At 39.3% G+C, this 19,795-nt stretch overlaps 1 protein-coding gene across 21 annotated transcripts in view; it reads left to right on the top strand.

Moving 5' to 3' along the window:
• The window catches only part of EPB41L2 (erythrocyte membrane protein band 4.1 like 2), a 2,741,769-nt gene that overhangs the window by 2,460,251 nt on the left and 261,723 nt on the right, over positions 1-19,795 (top strand). For 14 of the 21 annotated variants that reach the window (XM_044064516.1, XM_044064497.1, XM_044064502.1 and 11 more), the window contains 2 exons: positions 5,653-5,709; positions 5,907-6,443. The exons of 1 other annotated variant lie outside the window; for it this stretch is intronic. In XM_044064516.1, the coding sequence (XP_043920451.1) occupies positions 5,653-5,709; positions 5,907-6,443 (594 nt within the window). The remainder of the gene's footprint in view (positions 1-5,652; positions 5,710-5,906; positions 6,444-19,795) is intronic. 6 more of the 21 variants (XM_044064509.1, XM_044064526.1, XM_044064534.1 and 3 more) reach the window with 2 other exon arrangements.

The following is a 19,795-nucleotide window of genomic DNA, read 5'->3' as shown; positions in this document are numbered from 1 at the left end:
TAAATTCACTAAATAATGATAGCCATTTAAGTTTCAGTCTTCCTATCTTTCAGGAAATGCATGGTAACACAAAACATTTTATTCTAGCAGCTTTTCTAATATTATACAAGCAACATTTAAAATGTGTCCCTGGCTTTGGGCCTTTGACCCCCCCCCCATAAATGTTGTTTTTTTCCAGATTTATTGTGCTCCATAGTTCTTCACGGGGGGAAGAAATTTACTGCTACTTATGCCAAGTCTGTTTGTATTGTTAGTAGCACAACAGGTACAATACTTGCTTTTGATGCAGAAGGCTGTGGGTTCTACTCCCACAGTATGTAGATGGATTGTTGATACTGTACTGTGTTATACTTTTAAAGTGGGTGGGTGCTGCAATCCTTAGAATGTCCTCTTTATGGGAGATGCATAGTAACTGTTAACCTGATTCAGTTATCAGTTTGTCAGCCATTCCCTATTGTAATGTTACTAGTTTATTTTTTTAATGCAACATAGACCATTTATTCTCAAGGGCAACATGCACTTTATTTGTAGATGAAACAATGAAATAGATGTTGTTTGCTAGCCGCAACCTCTTCATTAGTTACAGATCTCTTTAATGTGGAATTCTTTAAATTACTTTTACTTCTGCAGAGATTGTGCAAATTTACTGATTATGGTGGATTGTAGTAGTTATTGTAGACTTTTATGATAGAAATGTTCTGAATTGGGCAGTTTTGTCATTATTGGTTCATGCATTTTGTTTCATTGCTTACTGGAAAAATGTTCAAAACACACCCTAACAAGTGTGCTGTATTATACAAGGAATATAATTTAAAACAGTCAGGAAGGTGCATCAAAGAACACATGTATGTTTTGTGTGCAAGGGGCTTATGATTTGAAAACAGCCCAAAGGTAATCTTTATCCACCACTGGCCAGATGCATTTTCTTTGAATGGGGGTTTCAATGCTTTTTCAATGAATTTGAATTTACTTTCAAGGGCAGAGAAGTTTTAATGCTAAGTCTGTTTTCATTGTGAGACTGTATTGCTTTGTTTAGCAGATGTCTATTAGTGTTTGTGCTATAAAATATAAACTAAAAGTTTTAAATGAAATCCAAGTAATCATTGTGGAAGTAAACCAGTATGCACATTACAGTGTTTATGGTAAATGGGGCAAAACAGTCAGGTAATGGGACATTAGAATGGCTGCATTGGGGGCCCCATTTGATCATGATTTTGTGAGGGGGAAGGACAGCAAACTCAAACACAGCCCCGGGTGACACAAACTCTAGCTATGCCCACTGATCAGTAGGCCATGGAGAATGACTTTTGGAGGTCCTAGCAAATTATATTATTATTTTGCTAAGATTAGAATATTGTTTATCATTAAATTGCCCTACTTTTACCACAAAACCCACATACAGCAAGTCACAAAAAACAAAATCCTAAGGTTCATCATCTTCCCCCTTCTCAGTGAACATAATTGCTACACATTAAAAAAAATGGTTACTATTTACTTACAGGGTCGGGGCCATATTTTGGTGGTCTGTTCCGTTTGTGTTTGAAAGTTGGTATCCCACAATTTCACAGATGTGGGTGAGGTTACATAATTATGTATGCAAATTTGTGTTAATCAGCATACAGATTTGTACCTATTTTTCATGGGCCTTTGTCCAGATTTTTGATGTTTCCAGGATGAGAGGTACAACAGCCTCATATAATTGATATAACTGAAACCTGGTTAAAGGACACAGTGCCAAACCCAATTTATAAATTCAAACTGCACCATATTGTTCAGCAACAGACCAGAATATAAACATGTTGGTGGAGTGTGGCTATTTTCCTTCATATCCCCAGTGTCACAATCCAGAATGCTACTGCTACTACTATTTACCCCACTACCATCAAAAAACAACAAAAAAAACAGGACTGGATCCTTAAAGAACTAGTACTGTCAGGTCATATGTCCCCTCCCTTTTCAGTGACTATTCTTGAACAGCTACCCCAATATGTCTTACCCACAAGAATGCCAAGAAACACTATTATACTAGGTAATTTCAATATAAATCTCCGCTACCCTCTCTTCCAACCCCATAATAAACTACTCATGGTACACAGCTTAGACCAAGTAGTTCTCAACCCTCAAAACCAAACCCAAAGACAGGACAGAATGCAAACTTAGACTTACTACATAGGGCAGAGATGAAAAATGTAGTCAAAAGAACGAATAATCAGAGTTGTTTTCATTCAAGACCCTGTGGCCTTTCAACGTTTGTAAAAAGCTACCAAATACCCTTGTATATAGATGCATTCAGTGATCTAAATCCCCACTCCCAAATAGCCAGTTAGAGTATTTACTGGTCTCCATTATATAATGTAAATGATCCTAATCTAGCTACCTCAAAACTATACCACCTCTTTTGTAAGCTAATTGTATTGAGTGATACCAGTCCTACTCCTGAGCTTACTACCCCCCTACCAAACCCCATATTTCCCAAAAGTAACTGAGAGGGCAACAATCTCATTGGATGACTCCTGAGTTTAGAAAGTTTTTCACTGTCAGAGACTAAGCTTATAGAAGCATTGGAAACTGCTAGCAAACTTGCATTTGCATGATGCCTTCTTGAAGTTAAGAAAACAGCCATGAATAACAACAAATGCTGCTAAAGCATCATACCGGAGGAAAAAAAGGAAGTATTAACCAAAAAACCCAAACAATTTTTGTCTGAACTGAAATCAGTAACTGGTGGTATAACTAACAGTAAAAAAAACTTCCAGCTATTACCCTAAAATTGACACACCCAACTTTGCAAATTCCTACAGAAATTTCCTACTTGAAACAATCCAAGAAATCACAAAACATTTCCCTAACCTCATTCCAGCAACAGAAATAACTGACAGTACCCGGTCTTCACAACCACAGTCTTCACAACTATGTACACTTGCAGCCTGGGAAGCCTGTTTCTGTTTAAGTGGTAAGGTTAAAATAGACTAGCATGGTTCTCTTTATTAGATGATACTCCTGGAACATCATTCTCCAAATGTCACCCCTCATTCCTCAAAGCATGCCATAAGACCACTTACTTTTATATATAGTCTTTCTCTCACCTCTGGCATATCTCACAAAGCACTCAAGCATGTTGTAATAATTCCTCTTCCTAAGAAAGTTCAGCCTGCCCTACTATAAAGATTTCAGACCTATCACTAATGTGTGTCCACTTAATAAAATTTTTGACAACATAAACAAATATGATCCTCTATGTGATGCCCAAAATGGCTTTCAAAATTACCACCCTAATCACTGCCAAAAGTACCATTCTCAACAACACAGATGAATCCTAGTTAACAGGGGGGCCTCTTCATTAACATGACCAGAGCCTTTGAGACCATCAGTCATGAACTGCTACTCCATAAGCTGGGCAGACTCCACTTCAGACACACCACAGTTTTAGTGGTTTGTCTACAAAAGATGTCCCTTAAGGTCAGCGCAGGTAGACAACTCTCTTCCAGTGGTATTTTAAATGCAGGCATCCTCCAAGGAACAGGGCTTGGTTCACTGCTTCTGTCACTATTTATTTAATGACTTTACCTACGACTTCTTTAACCTTAACATAATCATGTATGCTGATGAAAAACTCCTCCATGAAGTCTAGTAAGAAACTTAAGTTCACTACTACAGGAATTGCAAGATAGTGTCTCAGCTCTTAACAACAGAAAAAAAAACTTACTCTTCAATACATTGAAATCTGGCATTATGATCTTGAGGACCCCACAAAGACTTCCAAAAACCTCATCATCAACTTAACTGTCCCAAATGGCCATGCCTTAACCAGTGGTCTCAGAAATAAAATACCTAGCTTTTGCTAAAGACGTACTAATGCCCAAAACTGAATATAGATTGCCATTGATTACCCTACACTATATTGCTCAGTGTAGTTTAGTTATAGTCATTGTTTATTTATATTATGAAATTTAAAGATGTTTCTTTCCTTTAAAAAGAAATATAAAATTTTCAGCAACACTGCAGTTTATTGATAGGGGTTTGAAGAACTGAGGATGCTTGCTGTAGGGTAAAACTCATTTTGCCTGCTAATCCAGTAAGTTTACAGTATTAGTATACTTCGTAAAACTTAGAGCACATTTACTTTGCTTATTTATTTTATTTTCATTTTGGTATCTTCTTTTTTTCTGAACCTGTGTCTTTTCAGTGGAAACCTCGTGGCACAGGATTCCCAGAAACAACAGTTTTAGTAGTTGCAGGCTGCTCCACATGTTCAGAAACATTCACTAGTGTGTGTTATATTTTTTTGTTATGGGAGTTTAAGTGCCAGTCAACCTGTTACTAGCTTTGCTAGCCATTACAGAATGTATTTTTATTATGAGTGAATAATGATGCTGATGACGTTTAAATGGCAAAGTTGGAAGTAGCTTTTTTAATTGTCCTGTCAGGTGACTGCAGATGTTCCATATGCAGACCAAATGCACACAATTTACCACTTCATTTGAATAGTGTTTTTTTTATTTTACAGTAGATAAAAGTTATATTTTTATGTAGTAAAGTGTATAAACGTTTAGTATTTGTGGACTGTTTTTAGAGTCTGAGAGAATTTAATATGCCCACCGTAAATGAGTAAGAAAGAGTAATTGCTTTCTAATTAAAATAAGTGGTGGTCTGATTGAAAATAACTACCTGTAAACCTTTTTTTATTAACCTAGTGTATTCACTGTTATATTGTCTACTGTGTGCATACATCTGTACAAAATCAAACTCTTATTACTTTACAGTACTACATTCAAACCAGAACAGGGTAGGCGGAAGCCTTCAGTCAGGAAAAGGGATGGGTGTATGGGATCAGCAGGAAGATCAGAGTTGCAAGACTTGCCATTTGAGGGTGTTGGGCACTTTGCATAAACAAGCTGTATGCAGTGGGGAGGACAGTTAGTTACTGGATGTGTGTGTGAAAGGTGTTTGCACTACTGAGAAAGGTGCATCATCTTATGATTAGAACTTTAAATGTTTTATTTATGCACTCTTTTCATTGGCCAGTATAGCTGGAATGGCACACACCAAACAATTATGTGAATCAGTGTGTACCTTCGTTGAAGGTTGTGCGTTAGGGCCGGCAACTCAGCACGTAAAAATCAACTGCCAATCATTAGCGGACCGGAGTTCCGCTGTGGCGACCCCTAACCGGGAAAAGCCGAAAGACACAACAACATTTGTAAAGAATCAGTGTGACACATTTGTATTTTTATTGATTTTCAGTTATGAATATATTTTGTAATTTTTCTTGATTTAATTACATGTTATGTATCCTTTACATGTATTTTCTATGAGTGTGTGCATATGGGATTGTTCTGATATTTTATTTCTTTCCTTTCCCCTCTACTTTTTTTTTTTTTACGCAAGTTGTATTTTTTGTTATATCATGAATAAAAAGACAAAACCTAAGTAAAAATGCAGCTTAAATGACTAACATATGTTTATGACAGCCTATACTATTGGGTTTATGTTTTTTGTTTGTTTGTTTTTACTTTGTGCCATAAGTGTTGCTGGAGGACGTGTCTCTGTTGCTTCTTATTTTGCAGGCTTTGCACATTTCTATTTTTATGTTTAAGTTTTGTGTACAGTTTGTGTTTTATGTTTGTTTTATTAATTTCTTTTGATTTACAGAATATTGCTGATCAAGCAGAGGAAACTACCACAGGGTCTGCAGACAATATCGTTAAGGTGTTCCCCTACTTTATTATTGAACATTATGTTAAAGCTGCCTCTGAGCAATTTGATCACCTCCGTGTTTCATTTTCAGTAGCCATCTTTGCTTTTTTTTGTCCATGATATGATCCCATCATCATTTAATTTCTGCCATGCTTTGTTTTCTTTATTTGCATATACACATATTTATTTTCCCCATCCATTTTATGTAGATTTCAGATGAAAATCAGAAACCTGAGGTGAAGAAGAAAGCAGAGGATCTGCCATTGGAAACAGTGGTTAATGTTGAGACTGAAGGGATGCCCAAATTAATACCAGGAGGAGAGAAAGAAGTTAAACAGCTAGCACCACAAGGAGAGGTGTGTGGGAGAAAAGACTCAACCTCATCCTCTGACAGCAGCAATGAAAGTGAAGGAGAGGAAGGGGGTGAATACCATACACAGACTAAGCTGGCAGAGAATACAATAAAGGAAGAAGAAGAAAATGAAGATATGACACAGAATGAAGAGCCTGGAAAAAGCCCAAGAACAGATACTATACAAGGAACTAGAGCCATACTGGTAAACAGTGAAAACGTGTTAAACAAAGAACTAGTGTTTCAAAATGAAGTACAGGAAAAAATGGAAGATTTGATGGATAAACAAGTGAAAAAAACTGAACAGCACCAAAAAGAGGAGCACCCTCAAGTTAACGGTGTCATGCTGCACCATGAAACTGATGATTCGATACATATTATTCAGTATACAGAGGTAATTGTGAAATTTCCTGGGAAAGTAGATTGTGTTGCATTTTATTGCTGGTTTTTTCATTTCTTAAATATTTGCATATCTTCTACTCAGTGTTTGGACTTTGAGAAGTGAGTAAGTGTCACTTTCTTAGTCCCTTCTTTTGGAAGGATAAGTGCATTCTCTGCTTTCTTCAGTCTTGGTTTCTAGCAACTTTAATGACGTTGAAGCTCTTAGCATTATTTTCCATTAATTTTTAGTGATATTTTCTCAGTTTTTATTCATTTAGAAAATATTCATGTCTATGTTATTTACATCTTAATTGTCCAGATGTCTGTCTGTCTGTCTTGTGCTAGTGTTTAACTGTATTTTGTCATGTGTGTGAGTCATATTGTAGTGAATATGTTGCTGTAGGGCATTCTTCTTGCATTAGATGCTCAGTAGTGCATCAGCTTTAATTATTCAGTTTTGAAGTATATTTTAATAGAATGATATTTCAGGCCTCTGCATGGGTAGTACTTGTTAAAATGAGGTATGAGGGTACCTCATGAAATTCTGAGGCTTGTAAATTGTTTGCTTGGAAAAACAGGCCTGAACACACAAATGCAGGGAATCATTTCAGAAATGCCGTATTAGCTTTTGTTACATATTTCACTTGCATTGTATTTCCTTAAGTACTGATGCTGTAGCATTTTTCAGTCAGTGGAACATTTAGAATTTTTTTCCTCTTAGAAATTGTATCCGTAGCATGTGCTTAAACTTTATGTACCAATACTTGATTAATTATTCAATACGTTAATGTCTGAAGAAGATAACAAGCAAGTCAGAAGTAGCAAGCTGTCATCCTGAAACTTGATTGGGGAAAGGAAAAAACTTGAAAGTTGTAGTAGATTTTATTCTTGCTAATCAGACGTGGTGAATTCTGAATTTAGATGGGGAATAAGTATTAAAAATGGATAATTTATAAAAAGTACTTGTCAGTTTTTGTCCAGAAAATGTAGTTCACAGAAAGATGTTGGGAGTATAGAACTTCTTGAAAAGGCACACTGCCTTTCTTGCTTTATTTTTATTATTATTGTTTTTTTTTTTTGTTTGTTTTTTTCGCGGGGGGGGGGGTAATGAGAATGTCGGTGAAAATTGTTCTTCAGGAAATTAGTGAGAGTGCATGTATACATGGTTGTTTATCGCCTCTCCCGTTCATGTGCATATAGCTGTCAGCAAATAACTTTAAGTACTAACAGATTAACATATTTATTTTACATTCCAAAATAGTTTGTCAACTTTTCAGTACTTTACGGTGGAGAAAGTGTATCATGAGGTACTTCCCCACCCGAGCAGAATGTAGGAGAGTAAGAAGGCTATTTTCCTTCCTGCCCCAAAATACATCTATGCTGCTTTTGTCCTGTTTGACCAAGTTTTTTTTTTTTTTTTTTTTTTCCTGGGGGGAGGGTGTAAATAAAAATAAAAACCATTACTATGGAAAATGGGGCAGCAGGACACTCCCCTAGATATAACTACAAGTCCAAAAAGAAATTTGAACATTGTATAGGCATGATCTAGCATATATATATATATATATATATATATATATATATATATATATATGTGTGTGTGTGTGTGTGTGTGTGTGTGTGTATATATATATATATCTCAACTTCTGTAGGCCATTTGTGTCAAATATTGCTAATGATGATGTTGGCTATTCATCACTTTTTATGGAAAATTTGGAGACTTTGAGTTAGACATTGCAGGAAGCTTCCCTCTCTGTTTCTTGTAGCTGCTATGACTTCTCCTAAATGTAATCTTTGAACCTACCAGGTAGAAAACAGATGGGTCATTATAGCTCTGTTTAAACTTGTTCATTTGGAGGAGAGATTCTTTCCTAGTAAGGATGAGTGTAGGAATCTGATCAACTGTCTTGTTCTTGGCTTGTTTTCTTCCATGTGCCATTTAGCAGTGCTACACATTACTACCTGCTGTAATCATGGGTAAGATGAGTCAGCTGGGTTATTAATCTCCACAATGATACTGGTAATGATTTAGTATGCAACGCTGATTTCCCTTAGGAAGTATGGAATTTCAGAAAAGTCCTGAGTTTCTGACCCCTGACCCAACTCTTCTTCAGCCTGGATGTATTCCCTAACTTGGATTACAACCAGAGACATGCACACCACACTGCCATATCAACAGAATGGAGTATAAATAGGCATCCTTTCTGTTTAGCTTCATTTAACCTTTGCTCTAAACCAGGCAATGTTTTCAGATTGTTGTAGATCAGAGGAACCTGTTGAAATTCCACGTCATCCTCTGAGTTGAAGGTGTGAATGTTTTAGATACAAGCTGGTTTCAAAATTGCATTGCTTTGGAATGTCCCCATACTCCAAGGGAACCAGTGATCTCAAAATTAGTATGTATCAGTAATATGGGCGCAGGGGACAAAGCAAAAAAATAAAAAAAAAATTGAAAACGTATAACAGTGACATTCTACCTTTTATTTTTAACTCAGTTTAATTCGTAAAATGTTGGGGCTTGAAGTCTTGAGCCTTGCAGTTTTGTTAGGGAACAGTAGCTCAGTGCTACTGCCTCTTCTTGTGCCAATTTTGTGAACCGACAGCTGTCTTTGTAATAGATGTTCTATTTTCACTGGCAGCTCTAAAGGTTCATTGTAGTTTTTACACAGTCAACAAATACATATTTTGAAACAAAAAGAACAAAGACACTGGAACACAGATGTGATGGTAATACAGTTTATTGGACTGATATAAAAAATAAAAAAAAGTGTTAGTTTTACATTTTCTTAATGCAGTTAATAGATTTTTGCTTAAAACTTCCTTTTCTTCTGTAAACTGATGTCAGTTTTACTGTTGATGAGTACTGGAAAAAATATTAAAAAGTGACAGGCAACTGCTTTGAAACCAGGTTCCCTTTTTCCATTAGAAGATATCTTACATGGTTCCCTTTGTTTGAAAAATCTTCAAGTAAACTGACCCTTGAAGGGGGGTCTGTTTTGATTGGTTCATTTTGCTAGAAGACTTCCATCTTGAGACAAGGAAGAACATTGGCTGGAATCTCAGTACCACCAGATGTCTTCTTTCCCCTCTTTTTCCTCTGTTTTCTGCACTAGTGCAAGCAGTTTTGTTGCCTAGTCTGCTGTGTGGCACCGTATTGATACCATGATATCGTTGCCTTAAGCCTTCACAATGGTGATTCAGATATTGGTGAACAGCTTACAGGATTTTGATATTCCTGCTCAGCATATCCCATTGCAGGACAACCCATTACTCCATCTGGCCATGGTGGTCTTGGTCATCCTCCTCTGTCATTTTCAGGGTGTCAGTTGTGGATCAGATTGACATTTTTGCTCAGTGTACTATTCTTTTGGGGTAGTTGTGTACAGCAGCCATCATTTACTTTTTCCAGTAGTTTCAGTATTACTGGCTTAGGCTATTCTCCCTTGTGTTAGCACCTGATTTGTTAGTGAGTACATGGTTGTAGAGCTGCAGCTTATGTAACATTTAATTAGCATATTATATGAGGAGAGGAAAAGGAGGATGGCTTTAAGGAGAGAGAATTTTCCTCCTCCTGGTTTCCAAGTAAATTTATTGTCATTATTTAGTCAGCACTGCCAAATGTTCACTGTAGTGTACCTTAAAAAACATACCTTTTTAGCTGTGTAAAAAAAAAAAAAAAAGAAAATTGTCATCTATGGGTCTATGGCATACCACTAGGAATTCTTCACTGTTCTCCTTGAGAGGTACTACCCTCCTGTTTCCTTGCTGAGTTGATGGTTTCACATCATGACAACACTTAAGATATGGATTTTTAGATATGCCATGTCTTGTGGGGTGAGCAAGCTGTCCACTGTACTGTTTGTGGTAAGAGCCTGGTCGAAGTCAAATGCTGCAGTTATGTAAAAGTATGTGACAAGTTGTTGGTACTTCCACATTTGAATTTCCTCTCTGTAAAGTTATACAGAGTTGAGCTTTGTGGCACGAAGACCTTTATTTCATTGTTTTTTTTTCTTTATAGACCTGATCTTGTTTTAAATTGTTCTGCAGTAGAGTTGTATATTTAGAGGACTTAAATACTTTAGTGATTGATGATGCTAACTTTCTTCTAGATGCCCAGAATCTTTCTGGCCTGCCTGTGCCATCGTCACTAATAGATGACCCATGCATCTTTCCAGTAGTCCGTTCCCACTGTTTATGGGCTTTTAGAAGTTGTTTTCGTGACATTCTTAACATCCATTCATTTTCAGTAGATTGGACGTTTGTAGTGTGTTACTTTCACTGTGGTGCCACCATTTTCAAAATTTAAAATAGATTTCACTTATCATCCAGAAACTGCTATACCTGCTTTAACTGAATCCAGAATGTAGTACTAAGACATGTGGAGTCTGTTCAGAGTTCAGTGAAGTTACCTGTTTTGCAAATCTCCTTCCGGACAGAAAACTGTCCACATTGAAGATCAAACCAGCTGCTTTTAAAGCAGGGTCCTGCTCCAGGAAGGAAATGTAGTGACAACACAAAGAAAGACAAGAAGCACTAGAAACATGTTAGGTGTGTGCTTACACATTTTTCCAGTTGTAATAAAAGGGAAAAAAATCATTTAATCCTTTTTTGGGGGGAGGGGCTGTCCTTACTCACTGTACAAATATCTCCCCTGCATTTGGCGTATCCAATCTATGCTTTCTTTTTGCTGATCATGATTTTGACCATGGAAAGTATTGGATTTGGGGATCTCAGCTTTTCCAGACTAGAATGCCTCTGTTAGTTCTGTTTGGATTTCTGTGATGTTACATTGGCATTGCTGTCACTCCAGTCGTGTAGCATCCCTTCTTAACAAAAAAAAAACATACTATCATTTGTCCACTTACTTGTGGCCAGAATTTGGTGGTTGTCAGCTTTCAGTTGTTTCCCTGATTGCAATAAACATGGGAGGTGGAGTTTGCTATTTAGCACCACTTAACCATGGCATAGACACAACCTGGCATTAATTTTCTGGTGAACACTTTTGGAGGAGTTCCTATACAGTTGTCCAGGACATTATTCAATACTTAGTAGATCCTGTTAGCCCAGACTGTGTAGGTTATTTTGACAAGATCATTTTTCCAAATTATCCCTTACATAAGGGACACTTGACTTCGTAAATTCAAAGGCCCTGGAGCAGCTATTCTGCACTCCCACTAGGGAAACAAATATCCTAGATCTTGTACTCACAATTATGTGATGTCCTCAATGGTAAGATCAGGTCACAAAGTGGTCTCCCTTGAAGTAAAGGTAAACTAGTCCCCCCACCTAACCTCAAAAACTTTTAAGAGCTTCTGTAAGGTAAATTATCCACTGTTAAGGGATGACATAGCTAGTTTCCATGCTCCCCCAAGTCCAGAAAACACAGAAATCTATGCAGAGGCATACACAAAACCCCTGTACAACCATATAAACAACTGCTTAGAAACAGCACCACCAGACTGAAATAAACCCAGGTTAAACCACAAAAATATGCCACCCTGGTGGACCCCTGGTATTAATAGGTAGTACAGCAGAAGAAAGAAAATCCTGTCGAGAAGTAAGAAGGAATGTGCGCAACAGATAAAAAGTCCCTTATCAGTCTAAACAAGTGAATCGGGAACTAGTCAAGTCTCCGAAAGTAGACTTTGAGATAAAAAAACAGCCTCCAAAGCTAAGATATGGCATTTTTTCAGTTATGTCCACAGTCTTAAGGGCAACACCCAGCAATGTGCAGAATTAGTTGTAGATGGCATCACTTGTACTCAGCCAGAAGATATAGCAAATCTGCTGGCCAACAAATTCAGCTCAAATTTCACCTCCATCACCCTCAGTTCTCCCAACAAGAAATACTCTCCATCACTCCATTGCCAGTTATCACCAAAGAATAGGTTGCCATTGCGCTCTCTAAAGCTAAGAGCATGGCTTTAATAGGGCTTGACGAAATACCAGGTTGCCTCTTAAACAGCTTAAATCAGGACTTATTAGTCCCATTTGGATCTCTGTTTAACCACAGCCTCTAAAAAAGCTTTATCCTGATAGAGTGGAGGACAGCAACAGTCATCCCTTTGCATAAAGGAGGACCATCTACTGATCTGGGAAATTATAGACCCATAAGTTTAACTAGTCTTGTATGTAAAGCCATGGAAAGAGTAGTCATGGACCTGCTAAATAATGACACAGGAAATCGCCAGACACTGGACCAGACCCAGTTCAGATTTGTCAAGTGCAGGTCATGCCTATTGAATCTGGTGGATTTCTTTGAGAAAGTCACTAAGGGCATGGATGACAGTAAAACAATACATAACGCCTACCTTGACCTGGCCAAGGTTTTTGGCACAATTCCCCGTTCAGGTATTATAAATAAGCTTTCAAAACTGGGCATAAATCCCTACATCACCAGATGGATAGCCAATTGGCTCTGTAATGCCCCAGCAATGGTCTAGTAATCAAGGAGCCGCAATCCTCACCACTAGCACCAGTGGGGGACATACGTTGGGAGGATGACAAGTGCACACACAGTAAAGTGCAGTTTCCCTTAAGAGCACACATAAACCACAGTCAGTCTGGGGCTGGTTTCTCCCTCTTTCTCCAGATCCCCAATAAGACTCCCCACTGGCACAGCTATAGGGTTGAGATATCAGCTGAGTGGCCAAGGCAAGACCTGCAGCACTTTCTGTGCCCAAGTAGCTGACACACACACACTTTGAGGATTGATTTGTACACACACACACCTACCTGGGAAAGGCTGGTACTATGCCCCTTCTGCCCAGATTATAAGGTAGCTATCATTGCCACCAGCCACATCCTTATCAGCTACTTTAAGGCTCTTAACAAAGGGTGTCCAATCTTACTGTGTAATGTTACTATTAATCCAAATAGTTTGACCAAGAACAAGGCTGTTAGGAGTGGCCTACGCAGTGTCACCAGATAAATATGCAAGTACTCTCAGAACTTAAATATGTCTCACAGATATCAGCCACAATGAAAGGTTTAAATACATTTAATAATAAATAATAAAAGAACAAGGAAGTACTCAATATATAATTCCAGTTACATCAGAGTTCAAAACCGCAGGAAATATTTAAAACAACACTGCAGGACAGTCTCAAATAAATAAAGAAAAACATCTAAATTAAGGTCAGCCTTATTTCTGACTATACCCAAATGAGTTATACTGTTCCCTAGACTTGCTTACAGAGCAAGCAAGACAGATGTGGTGAATGGATCTTCTTGTCAGGTCAAAGGCAAAATACAAAATGCCCAGTCTCTGTCTCTCTGAGACTTCTTAAATTAATATTTCAAATATTACTGCTGAGTTAGCTTGCAGCATGACATCACTTCTTGTCATCTGACTCTATCCCACATGAAAACACCCACTGATGCAGCTGGTAGCATTTAGCATCTACCTGCAAAATTAAATAAACAAAAACTTCTTTTATATCTAAGGCAAATTCTGAAAGTCATAAAACAATAAACACTTCCAAGACAATACAAAAACTTCTAATTCTAGACATTGTGTCTGTTACTGCACTGAAACTGAGTGATAACATATTTTGTTTGTGGCTCAGCCATAAAGTAACTTAATTTCCAATGTTCTTCTGAAGTTTTGCAAGATAATCTCTTGTGTTCCAGTTTCCCCTGTTAAAAGGTATACATTTAAACAGTTACAATAGTGTGTATATATTTCTGCTCAGTACTTTACAAAATATCTCTTCAGCCCATGTCTGTACAATGTAACATACACGTCTAATACATCTGTAACACACGCATCTTAGATGAAGCATGTTGACATTCACAAGTGACACAACTATTTACAAAATTCCAGACAGCTGTGCTTGCATTATCTCTTTTTCTTACCCTTCTGTAAAATCATGTTAATATTCACAAATGACATAGTCATTTACAAAATTCCAGATAGCTGGGCTGGAAGTATCTCCTTTTGATACACTTATATATAAATCATATTAATATTCACAAATTACATATAATTATTTACAAAATTTCAACTAGCTGGGCTGACAGTATCTCCTTTCGTGACCCCCCCCCCCCCCCGAAGACTCAAGCTAGTTTTTCAAGTGACCCTTGAGAAGCGTTGCTTGAGACGGGTGAGCTTATCTGGGAATACACTACCCCATTCCCTGTCTTGAGATTCCAGCTGCCTTGGCATTGCTGACCCCAGTACAGTGCTGCACTGTCCTGTCATATGTCTGCAAGCCTAGGCTCCACCATAGTAATTTGGGGATTTTGCTGGCTGGCTTTCTGCAGCCATAGATCCCCCTCAGACTCCTCCTGTCTTGTACTGCAAATGCTCAGCACAAATGCCTCTATATCATGGTAAGGTTTCATCATGTTAACGTGGTACAGTTTATGCCCTTGCCTCCTGCCTTAGCAGTTCTACCGTGTAGCTAACATCACCAACCTTCCTTACCACTTTGAAGCGTCCCTCCCAAGCTACCTGCAGTTTGTTGTGTCTGACAGGAATGAGAACCGTAACCTGCTGCCCCACAGCATGCACTCTAGCTCGAACATTCCTGTCATACCAGACCTTTTTCTGCTGTTGGGTTTCTGCCAGGTTCTCCTGGGCCAAGTCCTTGAGTTCCCTGAGCCTTGTCCTGAGGTTTAGCATATATGCCACAAAAGACTCCTTGTGAGATTCACACTCACCCTCCTACTCATCATGCATCAAATCTAGAGTTCCCCTCACCTTATGCCCATACTGCAGCTCAAAAGGGTGAAAAACCTGTGGATTTCTGGGGCACCTCCCTGTAGGCAAACAGATGGGCCAAATATTTGTCCCACTCCCTCTTAAAGTGGTCTGCAAATGCCTGTAGCATGGTCTTTAGTGTAGACTTTAACATCTGAACCAGATTATTAGTCTGGGGATGGTAGGAGTGGTGTTTAGATGCTTCACCCACATTGCTTCCACAGACAAGCCAGCAGGTCTGACATTAAATTGGCACCTCTGTCAATCAGTATTTCTTTTGGAAAACCTACCCTGCTGACAACAGAGCATTTGCCACCTTTTCTGCCTCAGTGGAGGACAGGGCCACTACTTTAGGGTATCTGGTAGCTTAATCTACTACCACTAGGCTATACTTTTTCCCTTTTGAATTTGGGGTACTCAGAGGCCCCACAAATCCATAGCTACTCTCTGAAATGGCTCCTCAATCACAGGCAAAGGTATCAAAGGAGCGTTGACATTGTCTCCTGCCTTGCCTACCATTTGGCACTGCTCACAGGTCATGCAGTACCCTGTTACATTCCTAGAAATCCCAGGCCAATAAAAGTTCTGTACAGTGTGCCTGGTTGTATGCTTTATGCTCATATGACCTGCAAAAGAAATGTCACGGGCTATGACTAAAAGTTCCAGATGGTAGGCTCTGGGCACTACCAAATGCTGTATTCTCTCACCCTCTAGCCCTCCCTCAGGGGTCCAGTCTCTGTACAGTAACCCTTTTTCCCAGTATACAAAGTCCTCCTTCCCTTGAGAATCATGTGCCTCCCTGGCTACCTCTCTCAGGCCTTATAATGTAGGGGTCTGGAGCTGAGCCTGTCTCAACTCTCTCTTTGTAAACCTTCCCAGCTCCCCTTCCACAGGAAGTTTGATATTCTGTGACAGCGGTGCCTCACTGTCAGCCTGGGTACTACTATTCACCACTGCCCTTGCAGCCACTCTGTCCAAGGGAGCGTCAATACCCACAAGCAGCTGTGGCTCACTTTCAGTCTCACTGCTACAGGGTAGCTCCCTCTCTGAAGTAACCACCACACCAGTCCTGGTTTCATCTGCGGTCTATCTGGGTCCCCCCAGGCTACCAGACCCACATGCTTGTCTCCAAGCATGACTGCGTGTCACTGGATGCACACAAGGTACTGCGTTATCAAAATCATTCCCTGTCTGGACATCTGCAGGGATATCTTAAAACACACCTATTTCCTTGCTTCCTTTTCCACTCTCCCAGTCAAGGTGAACCCTAGCCAAAGGTATCTGGAATAGGGCCCTTTCTAAAGCTCTGACTGGACTAGACTGCCCAAACAAGTAGTGCTCCTCTTTAACTATTGCAGGCTTCACAATGGTTAGGTCAGAGGCAGTCTCTCTTAGCAGTGACCAATTTCCCATTTACTAAGATAGGATATAACCTCTTGTGGTAGTTTGAAACCCTTGTTGTCTCCAGACAACTTACTGCTGGCATTCTGTCATTCCCACTTATTGGCTCTCCCACCTTTTGTTCCCCACCTTGCCTTTGTGGCCATCTATATGCTACATGGCCCCACTGTTTGCATTTAAAACATTTAACCCTTGGTCCTGGGCATGTACATGGATTAGTGGCTTCCCCTGCTACTGGTGGACTCTCTTGGGGTGGTTTAGGCTGGCCACCATGGGCTCCCTTAGTCCCATGAGCAGCACTTGGTATCCCTTTCCTGTGCAGTGATGCCCTGCTTGCTAAGTATAGATCTCCCTTTTTCCCCAACTCAAATGCTGTGTTACATTCTCTGTCTGCTACTCAAATTCTCATGGCGTCAGGCAAAGTGCTAAGGGCTTGTTCCTTCACCAAAATGTCTGCCAGCCCTTCAGAAGTGGTGACCTAACACCCACTCACCCACCTATGAAAATAAGTGCTTAGTTCAGCGATATATTCACGCACACTTTCATCTGCCTTGCATATATGCTCACGCAACTTTTTTGTACAAGCTTCAGGTATCAATTTTAAGCACTCTAATAGACAATTTTTTAACAGTATTATAATGTAAGCAATCAGTATCAGACCATTTAGAAATAGGTGCAGTTTTACCATGGCGTAAGGGGGTCAGGAGCCGTACCCAGAGCCCTTGGTCAACATTATACTGTTTACATACCCTTTTAGGCATATAAATAAAACTGTCAACATTTTCACCGTCTGTCAGTTGTGGAAGAAATTTACTGACCTTTGTTCCTTCTGGAGTTCGGTTATTACCTTCCCCATTACCTTCATGACTGTAGCAAAGAGTTAGAATCTCCTTTTTGTGTTGCCTCTGCCTCTCATTTTCTTCAGCTTCCAGATGTCTCGGTCTCTCTGCAGATTCTATTTCCAACCATTTGGACTCCAGTTCAGGTATCTCTAACTCCAGAGGAATACTTAAGTCCTCTGTGGAAAGGTTGAACTGTCCATTTTCTGAGAGTTGTACATTCCCAAGGCCAGTTGGCTTGTCCTCCTGGTTGCTGGTCTGTGATGCTGCTGTGACCAAGGCTGCAATCAGGTAAGCATGCACCAGTCCTTTATGGTTCCTTGTCAGGTTGCCGTACCCCTCTGTTGATATCCTTGCCTGACTGACTAAGCTAAAAAAAATAAAAATAAAACTGTTGTGATGTAAAACTCTGAATGTTCCAAGTGTGGCTGAGAGTACAAGCACCTTGTTTAGTGACCACTGTTTACAGGAATTCATTCTCCTCACCATTGAATCCTAATATGTGGATATCCCACTACTGGTCACCAATGTATGTGATGTGGATATCCCATCACTGCCCACCAATATATGTGATGCCCCACCACTGGCCCAGTAATCAAGTAGTCTCAATCCTTACCACTAGCACCAGTGGGGGACGTACATTGGGAGGGTGACAAGTACACACACAGTAAAGTGCAATTTCCCTTCATAGCACACAGAGAGACCACAGTCAGCCTGGGGCTGGTTTCTCCCTCTTTCTCCAGATCCCCACAGGCACAGCTAAGGGTTGAGATCTCGGCTCAGTGGCCAAGCCAAGACCTCCAGCACCCTCTCTGTCCAGTGTCCCTGCCCAAGTAGCTGACACACACACACACACACTTTGAGGTTTGATTTGTACACACACACACACACACGCACACCTGAGAAAGGATGGCACAGGTTTACTAGCTATGTCCCCTTCTGCCCAGACTATAAGGGAGGTATTACCACCACCAGCACGTCCTTATCATCTACTTTAAGGTCCTTAACAAAGGGTGTCCAATCTTACTGTGTAATGTAACTATTAATCCAAATGTTAGTTTGACCAAGAGCAAGGCTATTAGTAGTAGCCTACACAGTGTCACCAAATAAATATGCAAGTACTCTCAGAATTTAAATATGTCTCACAGATATCAGTCACAATGAAAGGTTTACATGTATTTAATAGTAAGTAATAAAAGAACAAGGAAATTCTCTTGCATATAATTACAGTTACATCAGAGTTTAAAATCACATCAAATATTTAAAACAACATTGCAAGACAGCCTCAAATAAATTAAAAAAAAAATCTAAATTAAGCTCAGCTATATTTTTGACTATACCTAAAAGAATTATCCTGTTCCCTAGACTGACTTACAAGGCAAGCAAGACAGATGTGGTGAATGGATCTTCTTGTCAGGTGAAAGACCGTCCAAAATGCTCAGTCTCTCTCTCAGAGACTTCTTAAATTAATATTTCATATATTAGTGCTGGGGTAGCTTGCAGCATGACATCACTTCTTGTCATCTGATTATCCCGTGTGAAAACCCCCACTGATGCATTTGGTAGCATTTAGCATCTACCTGTTAAAATATATAAACAAAGACTTCTCTTAGATCTAAGGCAGAGCCTGGAAGTCATAAAACAATAAACACTTCCAAGACAACACTTATAGTTCTAGACATTGTCTGTTACTGCACTGAAACTGAGCAATAATATCTTTTGTTTATGGCCCAGCCATAAAGTAACTTAATTTCATGTATTCGTCTGACGTTTTGCAAGATAATCTGTGTTCCAGTTTCTCCTATTAAATTATATACATTTAAACAGTTACAGTAGTATATACTGCTCGGTACTTTACAAAATATCTCTTTAGCACACATATGTACAATAGGACATACAGTTCTAATTCATCTGTAGCATCTTACACGAATCATGTTGACATTCACAAATGACACATAACCATTTAAAAAATTCCAGACAGCTGTGCTGGCAGTATCTCCTTTTGTAGCACTTCTATGTAAATCATATTAATATTCACAGGTGGACATATACTTTACAAAATTACAGCTAGCTGGGCTGGCAGTATCTTCTTTTGTGACAGGCTAACAGACAGGACAAGTGGTTAAAGTGGGGTGATACAGATCCAGCAAGAGGCCAGTTACTAGTGATGTGTCACAGGGCTCCGTACTGAGACCACTATTGTTCGGATATACTTCTCTTCAGTCAAGGCTAATGTGGAAGGCCTCTGGATGACAGCTTGCCGATGACTGCAAGCTGGGGGAAATCATTGCATCCTCCAGTGATGTAGATATCTGTCAGGAAGGTCTAGACCAGACATCTGATTGGTGCCGGAAAAATGACCTAAAACTAAATGCAAAAAAACATGCATTATCATACCCTTTGGGAAGTCAAATACCCCTG

Source organism: Protopterus annectens, chromosome 1.part0 (genome assembly GCF_019279795.1).
Source record: "Protopterus annectens isolate FY-2018-M chromosome 1.part0, PAN1.0, whole genome shotgun sequence".
Classification (NCBI taxonomy): Eukaryota; Metazoa; Chordata; order Ceratodontiformes; family Protopteridae; genus Protopterus; species Protopterus annectens.
The sequence above is the reverse complement of the archived record's forward strand: the minus strand, read 5'-3'. Positions and strand labels throughout refer to the sequence as shown.